The sequence below is a fragment of the Oncorhynchus keta genome, chromosome 1 (assembly GCF_023373465.1).
Source record: "Oncorhynchus keta strain PuntledgeMale-10-30-2019 chromosome 1, Oket_V2, whole genome shotgun sequence".
NCBI classification, from domain to species: domain Eukaryota; kingdom Metazoa; phylum Chordata; class Actinopteri; order Salmoniformes; family Salmonidae; genus Oncorhynchus; species Oncorhynchus keta.
In genome coordinates, this window is record NC_068421.1 from 2,346,578 (window position 1) to 2,356,407 (window position 9,830).

General features: G+C 47.3%; 1 protein-coding gene across 3 annotated transcripts in view; it reads right to left on the reverse strand.

Annotated features, from left to right (window-relative positions):
- Nucleotides 1-9,830, reverse strand: part of si (sucrase-isomaltase (alpha-glucosidase)) — a 134,776-nt gene that overhangs the window by 45,683 nt on the left and 79,263 nt on the right. For all 3 annotated transcript variants that reach the window (XM_052457800.1, XM_052457824.1, XM_052457836.1), the window contains exons 25-29: nucleotides 7,068-7,226; nucleotides 6,723-6,929; nucleotides 6,349-6,503; nucleotides 5,984-6,152; nucleotides 4,348-4,444 (exon numbers count right to left, since the gene is read on the reverse strand). In XM_052457800.1, coding sequence (XP_052313760.1) covers nucleotides 4,348-4,444; nucleotides 5,984-6,152; nucleotides 6,349-6,503; nucleotides 6,723-6,929; nucleotides 7,068-7,226 — 787 coding nt within the window. The remainder of the gene's footprint in view (nucleotides 1-4,347; nucleotides 4,445-5,983; nucleotides 6,153-6,348; nucleotides 6,504-6,722; nucleotides 6,930-7,067; nucleotides 7,227-9,830) is intronic.

The following is a 9,830-nucleotide window of genomic DNA, read 5'->3' on the forward strand; positions in this document are numbered from 1 at the left end:
CATCCGATCCTCGTTTGCTAAGTCAAACGACACCGCTGGTTCTGCTCACACTGCCCTACCCTGTGCTCTGACCTCTTTCTCCCCTCTCTCTCAGATGAAATCTCGCGTCTTGTGACGGCCGGCCGCCCAACAACCTGCCCGCTTGACCCTATCCCTCCTCTCTTCTCCAGACCATTTCCGGAGACCTTCTCCCTTACCTCACCTCGCTCATCAACTCATCCCTGACCGCTGGCTACGTCCCTTCCGTCTTCAAGAGAGCGAGAGTTGCACCCCTTCTGAAAAAACCTACACTCGATCCCTCCGATGTCAACAACTACAGACCAGTATCCCTTCTTTCTTTTCTCTCCAAAACTCTTGAACGTGCCGTCCTTGGCCAGCTCTCCCGCTATCTCTCTCAGAATGACCTTCTTGATCCAAATCAGTCAGGTTTCAAGACTAGTCATTCAACTGAGACTGCTCTTCTCTGTATCACGGAGGCGCTCCACACCGCTAAAGCTAACTCTCTCTCCTCTGCTCTCATCCTTCTAGACCTATCGGCTGCCTTCGATACTGTGAACCATCAGATCCTCCTCTCCACCCTCTCCGAGTTGGGCATCTCCGGCACGGCCCATGCTTGGATTGCGTCCTACCTGACAGGTCGCTCCTACCAGGTGGCGTGGCGAGAATCTGTCTCCTCACCACGCACTCTCACCACTGGTGTCCCCCAGGGCTCTGTTCTAGGCCCTCTCCTATTCTCGCTATACACCAAGTCACTTGGCTCTGTCATAACCTCACATGGTCTCTCCTATCATTGCTATGCAGACGACACACAATTAATCTTCTCCTTTCCCCCTTCTGATGACCAGGTGGCGAATCGCATCTCTGCATGTCTGGCAGACATATCAGTGTGGATGACAGATCACCACCTCAAGCTGAACCTCGGCAAGACGGAGCTGCTCTTCCTCCCAGGGAAGGACTGCCCGTTCCATGATCTCGCCATCACGGTTGACAACTCCATTGTGTCCTCCTCCCAGAGCGCTAAGAACCTTGGCGTGATCCTGGACAACACCCTGTCGTTCTCAACTAACATCAAGGCGGTGGCCCGTTCCTGTAGGTTCATGCTCTACAACATCCGCAGAGTACGACCCTGCCTCACACAGGAAGCGGCGCAGGTCCTAATCCAGGCACTTGTCATCTCCCGTCTGGACTACTGCAACTCGCTGTTGGCTGGGCTCCCTGCCTGTGCCATTAAACCCCTACAACTCATCCAGAACGCCGCAGCCCTTCTGGTGTTCAACCTTCCCAAGTTCTCTCACATCACCCCGCTCCTCCGCTCTCTCCACTGGCTTCCAGTTGAAGCTCGCATCCGCTACAAGACCATGGTGCTTGCCTACGGAGCTGTGAGGGGAACGGCACCTCAGTACCTCCAGGCTCTGATCAGGCCCTACACCCAAACAAGGGCACTGCGTTCATCCACCTCTGGCCTGCTCGCCTCCCTACCACTGAGGAAGTACAGTTCCCGCTCAGCCCAGTCTAAACTGTTCGCTGCTCTGGCCCCCCAATGGTGGAACAAACTCCCTCACGACGCCAGGACAGCGGAGTCAATCACCACCTTCCGGAGACACCTGAAACCCTACCTCTTTAAGGAATACCTAGGATAGGATAAGTAATCCTTCTCACCCCCCTTTAAGATTTAGATGCACTATTGCAAAGTGACTGTTCCACTGGATGTCATAAGGTGAATGCACCAATTTGTAAGTCGCTCTGGATAAGAGCGTCTGCTAAATGACTTAAATGTAAATGTAAATGCTTGAGCTGATGGATTCAAGGAGCGGGACTCTAACCCGGAAGGAAGCATATAAGAAATCCCGCTATGCCCTCCAAAGAACCATCAAACAGGCAAAGATTCAATACAGGACTAAGATCGAATCGTACTACACGATGAGCTAAACTACTTCTATGCTTTCTTCGAGGCAAATAACACTGAAACATTACAGACTACAAAGGGAAGCACAGCCGAGAGCTGCCCAGTGACACAAGCCTACCAGACAAGCTAAACTACTTCTATGCTTGCTTCGAGGCAAATAACACTGAAACATGCATGAGTGCACCAGCTGTTCTGGAAGACTGTGTGATCATGCTCTCCGAACCTCTCCCTGACCGAGTCTGTAATGCCAACATGTTTTAAGCAGACCACCATAGTGCCTGTGCCCAAGAACACTATGGTAACCTGCCAAAATGACTACTGACTGGCTGGTCAAGGCTCACATCAGCACCATTATCCCAGAAACCCTAGCTAGACCCCCTCCAATTTGCATACCGCCCCAATAGATCCACAGATGATGCAATCTCTATTGCACTCCACACTATCCTTTCCCACCTGGACAAAAGGAGATGTGAGAATGCTATTCATTGACTACAGCTCAGCGTTCAACACCATAGTACCCTCAAAGCTAAGGACCCTGGAACTAAACATTAAATTTGCAGATGACACAACAGTAGTTGGCCTGTTGTTTCTGGTTGCTGAATGATTATTTCCCTTCTGTAGCAAACTGGCTCAAATTAAGATACTACATCTGTAGAAATAGGGTGTTTTGAGCTGTAGTTAGAAAAATAGGTGCTATCCAGAACTTAAAAGTGTTCTTCAGAGAACTCTTTGAAGAAGCATTTTGGTTCCCGGTAGAACCCTCTGTGGAAAGGATTCTACATGGAACCCAAAAGGGTTCTCCTATGAGAGTGGTCACCAATCTTTTCTGAGCTGAGATCAGAATGATTTTTAACATAACCTATTAAAAACAGTACCGCAGTACCAGTACAATATCACCGCATATTGGCTTTGCTTGAATTGCCCTGCCAATGCATTGTTGTTTGGAATATTTTTTTTAAATGATACTAAAACATTTGAGATAAGACTAACTGTTCTAACCGGTAGTTGTATTACTTGTGGGACACAGCTGAGTGAGGTACATTAAAAATAATTAGCTTTTTATATTTATTTTGGGCTGATTTCCTGCATCTGATGGTCTGTCTCAACTACTCAACCACTCAACATCCCTCCTCTCTCCTTATCCACCACTGACACTGACCAAATTCATGTTGTTACTCCTATGAACAGAGAGAGAGAGAAAGAAAGAGAGAGAGATAGAGAAGGGGAAATGAGTGGGTGTGTTAGAGGGAGGCAGAGACTGCTAATGCTCCGAAAGATCTGAAGTAACATTCCAATGCCAATACAGAGAGAACACCTAAGAGAGAGAGATGGATGGGGGGTGGGGTAGAACCGACCTAGAATACATCACAATAAAATGCCGTCCGCATTACCTCCCGCAAGAATTATCTTCGGTCATCGTCACAGCCGTGTATATTCCCCGTCAAGCCGACAACGGCTCTCAAGGAACTACACTGAACTTTATGCAAACTGTAATCATCCTGTAAACCTCATATCCTGAAGTTGCATGTATTGTAGCTGGAGACTTGAACAATCTGAGGAAAACACTACGGAAGAATAAACAACTATGAGGAACTGTGTGTAGATTGATGTATAAAAAAAAACAATTTAATCAATTTAGTATAAGGCTGTAACGTAACATAATGTGGAAAAAGTGAAGGACTCCAACCTATCCACAATGGCCAAGACCAGAGAGCTGTGTTAGGACATCAGGGATGCAATTGTAGACCTGCACAAGGCTGGGATGGGCTACAGGACAATAGGCAAGCAGCTTGGTGAGAAGGCAACAACTGTTGGCACAATTATTAGAAAATGGAAGAAGTTCAAGATGACGGTCAATCACCCTCGGTCTGGGGCTCCATGCAAGATCTCACCTCGTGGGGCATCAATGATCATGAGGAAGGTGAGGGATTAGCCCAGAACTACGCGGCAGGACCTGGTCAATGACCTGAAGAGAGCTGGGACCACAGTCTCAAAGAAAACCATTAGTAACAGACTACGCCGTATTGGATTAAAATCCTGCAGCGCACGCAAGGTCCCCCTGCTCAAGCCAGCGCATGTCCAGGCCCGTCTGAAGTTTGCCAATGACCATCTGGATGATCCAGAGGAGGAATGGGAGAAGGTCATGTGGTCTGATGAGACCAAAATAGAGCTTTTTGGACTAAACTCCACTCGCCGTGTTTGGAGGAAGAAGAAGGATGAGAACACCATCCCAACCGTGAAGCATGGAGGTGGAAACATCATTCTTTGGGGATGCTTTTCTGCAAAGGGGACAGGACGACTGCACCGTATTGAGGGGAGGATGGATCAGGCCGTGTATCGCAAGTCCTCACACGTTCACATACATATACATAGATGAATATGACTGTGTGCATATGGCCAGGCACATAAAGTGTGTGTGTGAATGTGTGCGTTGTCCTCACCCATAGCGTTGCTGTTCAGCAGTAGTACCCCATGAGCATTGGCGGTCGTCTCTAGACCCATATAAAAGGGATGCACACCATAGCCATTCAACTTATACTGTACCGGGAGAGAAAGAGAGAGAGACAGAGATGAAAAATTATGCATTAGATCCCAGAGAGTCCCAGAGTTAATTTGAGTGGAGGCACAGATAGAGACTGGATACTGAGTTCCCTCTGTGGAGGCACAGATAGAGACTGGATACTGAGTTCCCTCTGTGGAGGCACAGATAGAGACTGGATACTGAGTTCCCTCTGTGGAGGCACAGATAGAGACTGGATACTGAGTTCCCTCTGTGGAGGCACAGATAGAGACTGGATACTGAGTTCCCTCTGTGGAGGCACAGATAGAGACTGGATACTGAGTTCCCTCTGTGGAGGCACAGATAGAGACTGGATACTGAGTTCCCTCTGTGGAGGCACAGATAGAAACTAGATACTGGGTTCCCTCTGTGGAGGCAGAGAGAGAGACTGGATACTGAGTTCCCTCTGTAGAGGCACAGACAGAGACTGGATACTGGGTTCCCTCTGTGGAGGCAGAGAGAGAGACTGGATACTGAGTTCCCTCTGTGGAGGCACAGACAGAGACTGGATACTGGATTCCCTCTGTGGAGGAAGAGAGAGAGACTGGATACTGAGTTCCCTCTGTGGAGGCAGAGATATAGATTGAATGCTGAGTTCCCTCTGTGGAGAAAAATATAGAAATTCCTGGTGGCATAAGGATGTGGCGTGATGTCACGAGTCAGAAGAGAAAGGTTGTTCGCTCTAACAAGGACTGACAGCTAATGACGACACACACAATCACACAAAAACGCACGAGCACACCCACCCATCCACACACACACACACACACACACACACACACACACACACACACACACACACACACACACACACACACACACACACACACACACACACACACACACACACACACACACACACACACACACACACACACACACACACACATAGGAGAGGCTCAAGAGGGGAACATACACACTGCATTACCCTGTGGAGTTGTCATAACAGCTCAGCAATTAAACAGGATAAAGCAGCCACGTGCAGACTTCTTGGCCCTGCATGTGTTGGGCATTATGAATGTCATGATTATACTGGTCCATCTGGTCAAATGCCAACAGACACTGATAGGAAGTTTTCAATTTAATATAATGTCTACTCTGTTTGGGACTGTGTGTGTGTGTGTGTGTGTGTGTGTGTGTGTGTGTGTGTGTGTGTGTGTGTGTGTGTGTGTGTGTGTGTGTGTGTGTGTGTGTGTGTGTGTGTGTGTGTGTGTGTGTGTGTGTGTGTGTGTGTGTGAGTGTACGTTTGCGTGTGTGTGTGTGTATTTATGTATGTGTGTGTGTATCTGTGTGTCTCTGTGTGTGTGTGTATGTATGTTTGTGTGAGTGTACGTTTGCGTGTGTGTGTGTGTGTGTGTGTATGTGTGTGTGTGTATTTATGTATGTGTGTGTGTATCTGTGTGTGTGTGTGTGTGTGTGTGTGTGTGTGTGTGTGTGTGTGTGTGTGTGTGTGTGTGTGTGTGTGTGTGTGTGTGTGTGTGTATGTTTGTGTGTGTATGTGTGTGCGAGTGACTCACCCCAGGAGGCTGGTCCTTTGTGAACATGCCCCAGGTATGATAGTTGAGATCGTGTTTGTATGAGGCGTGTTCTGTCTCTCCAAAGCCATAGACATAATCTGAAGACAGACGTGTTGACACCTGGATGAACAGATCTGAGAAGGTAAAGCCTGGCAACGCAGAGTCCCATCTGAGAGAGAGACAGAGAGAGAGAGAGAGAGAGAGAGAGAGAGAGAGAGAGAGAGAGAGAGAGAGAGAAATAGCATGGGACAAAGAGTGGAAATTTTTATTCATCCTTCACCATTGTAGTCATTGTTTGTACCCCATTCTCATATCTATGGTGGAGTTAGCATCCAGGGACTGTTGCTATGAGGGAGGTCACTTACATTAATGTGCCAGTGCTCTTTCTGATGACCTGGATGCCAAAAGGCTGTTTTTTGACCTGGACGATATAAAGTCTCTTGGTCTCATCTGTCTCTGGGGTGGAGGGGACATTAAGGGGGACAGGAACCTCAAATCGCTTATTTGTAGGGTCATAGATCTAGAAAGAGAGAGAAAGAGAGAGACAGAGAGAGAGACAGAGAGAGAGAGTCAGACAGAACGACAGACAGACAGACAGACAGACAGACAGACAGACAGACAGACAGACAGACAGACAGACAGACAGACAGACAGACAGACAGACAGACAGACAGACAGATGAGTACCATGTGACACTAACTGAGTCATTCCAATCTTTCAGTCATAAGAGGGAAGGAACCTTAAACTGCAGTAGGTCTGCACTGTGGTATTTGATCTCCACTCTGAGAGAGTTTATGTCTGGAGATTCTGGTCTCCCGCTGCTCCGGAGCCCAGCGTTCCGCGTGATGTCGAAGCTCCAGCCAGAAGGTTGCTCTATCACCGTGGTAGCGGTGTAACCATAGTCTTCAGGGTAGTAACACCACGGGACGCCCTCAGTGGTAGACGTCTGGTCAGGAGAGAGACATTCAAAGTATCAACATGGGTGTTTTGATTAAATATTTATTTGATTAAATATTTGATTAAATACCTTTCGGAGGAACTGAGTGTGTGTGTGTGTGTGTGTGTGTGTGTTTTTGAGACCCACCCCCCAGATGCAGCCCCTGGCCCTACACTTGGTCTCGTCACTGTCGGGCTCTGGGTAGCAGTCAAAGCGCTGGATCTCTGGCGCTGGATCACTGACCTGGTCCCATCGCACTGTGTAGTTCTGACCCAGAGTCAGATTCAAATCTTTCAGATACAACACCTAGGACCAAGAGAGGAGGGGGGATAGGTGACAGAGGGGGACGAGATGGGTGGGGGGACAAAGTGAGAGACAGAGAGTATATTTAAGCAATAAGTCATGATGGGATGTGGACTATGGCCAATATACCACTCCTAAGGGCTGTTCTTATGCATTATTATGGAGTTGCTCCCCAATTTGCTGCTATAAAAGCCTCCACTCTTCTGGGTAGACGTTCCACTAGATGCTGGAACATTGCTTTGGGGACTTACTTCCATTCAGCCACAAGAGCATTAATGAGGTCAGGCACTAATGTTAGGTGATTAAGCCTGGCTTGTAGTCGGCTTTACAATTCATCCCAAAGGTGTTGGATGGGGTTGAAGTTCTTCCACACCGATCTCGACAAACCATTTCTGTATGGACCTCGCTTTGTGCTCGGGGGCATTGTCATGCTGAAACAGGAAAGGGCCTCCCCCAAACTGTTGCCACAAAGTTGGAGGCACAGAATAGTCTAGAATGTCATTGTATGCTGTAGCATTAAGATTTCCCTTCACTGGAACTAAGGGGCCTGAACCATGAACAACAGCCCCAGACTATTATTAATCATCCACCAAACTTTACAGTTGGCGCTACGCTCATGGGCAGGTAGTGTTGTCCTGGCATCCGCCAAACCCAGATTCATCCGTCAGACGGCCAGATGCAGAGGCGTGATTCATTCCTCCAGAAAATGTGTTTCCACAGCTCAGAGTACAATGGTGGGAAGCTTTACACCACTCAAGCCGACGTTTGGCACTGCTCACGGTGATGTTAGGCTTGTGTGCGGCTGCTCGTCCATGGAAACCCAGTTCATGAAGCTCCAGACGAAAAGTTATAGTGCTGACGTTACTCCCAGAGGCAGTTTGGAACTTGGTAGTGAGTGTTGCAACCTGAGGAAAGAAGCAGCTTGTGTGGCCTGCCACTTCGCGGCTGAGCGGTTGTTGCTCTACATTTTTTTTATTGAACCTTTCTTTAACTTGGCAAATCAGTTAAGAACAAATTCTTATTTCCAATGACGGCCTACTGGGGAAAAGTGGTTTAATTAACTGCCCCGTTCAGGAGCAGAACAACAGATTTTTACTTTGTCAGCTCAGGAATTCGATACAGCTACCTTTCGGTTACTGGCCCAAAGCTCGAACCACTAGGCTACCGGCCGCCCTGATATATCAGTGCTTAAAGTTGACCGGGGCAGCTCTAGCAGGGCAGAAACTTGACAAACTGACGTGTTGGAAAGGTGGCATCCTATGAGCTCTTCAGTAAAGCCATTCTAATGGCAATGTTTGTCTATGGAGATTGCATGGCTGGGTAAACAATTTAATACAACTGTCAGCAATGAGTGTGGCTGAAATAGACACATCCCAATAAAGACAATTCCTCCTGACAGGTTATACTGTAGGTAACCCTGGCCTGTCAGTGTCTGAGGTTTAGCTAACGCTTTTACCTACCTACCTACCTACCCACCTACCTACCTACCACCATGTTAGTACCTCTATCATACCTATCTACCACCATGTTAGTACCTCTATCCAACCTACCACCATGTTAGTACCTCTATCATACCTACCACCATGTTAGTACCTCTATCCTACCTACCACCATGTTAGTACCTCTATCCTACCTACCACCATGTTAGTACCTCTATCATACGTACCATGTTAGTACCTCTATCCTACCTACCACCATGTTAGTAGGTACCTCTATCACACCTACCTACCATGTTAGTACCTCTATCACACCTACCTACCATGTTAGTACCTCTATCACACCTACCTACCATGTTAGTACCTCTATCACACCTACCTACCATGGTAGTACCTCTATCATACCTACATTCCATGTTAGTACCTCAATCATACCTACCTAACATGTTAGTACCTCTATCACACCTACCTACCATGTTAGTACCTCTATCACACCTACCTACCATGTTAGTACCCCAATCATACCTACAATGTTAGTACCTCTATCGTACCTACCATGTTAGTACCTCAACCATACCTACAATGTTAGTACATCTATCGTACCTACCATGTTAGTACCTCTATCACACCTATCTACCACCATGTTAAAAGTTACCTCTATCACACCTACCTACCATGTTAGTACATCTAACATACCTACCTACCATGTTAGTACCTCAACGATATCTACAATGTTTGTACCTCTATCGTACCTACCTACCACGTTAGTAACTCTATCATACCTACCTACCATGTTAGTACCTCTATCCAACCTACCACCATGTTAGTACCTCTATCATACCTACCACCATGTTAGTACCTCTATCCTACCTACCACCATGTTAGTACCTCTATCCTACCTACCACCATGTTAGTACTTCTATCATACGTACCATGTTAGTACCTCTATCCTACCTACCACCATGTTAGTAGGTACCTCTATCACACCTACCTACCATGTTAGTACCTCTATCACACCTACCTACCATGTTAGTACCTCTATCACACCTACCTACCATGGTAGTACCTCTATCATACCTACCTTCCATGTTAGTACCTCAATCATACCTACCTACCATGTTAGTACCTCTATCACACCTACCTACCATGTTAGTACCTCTATCACACCTAC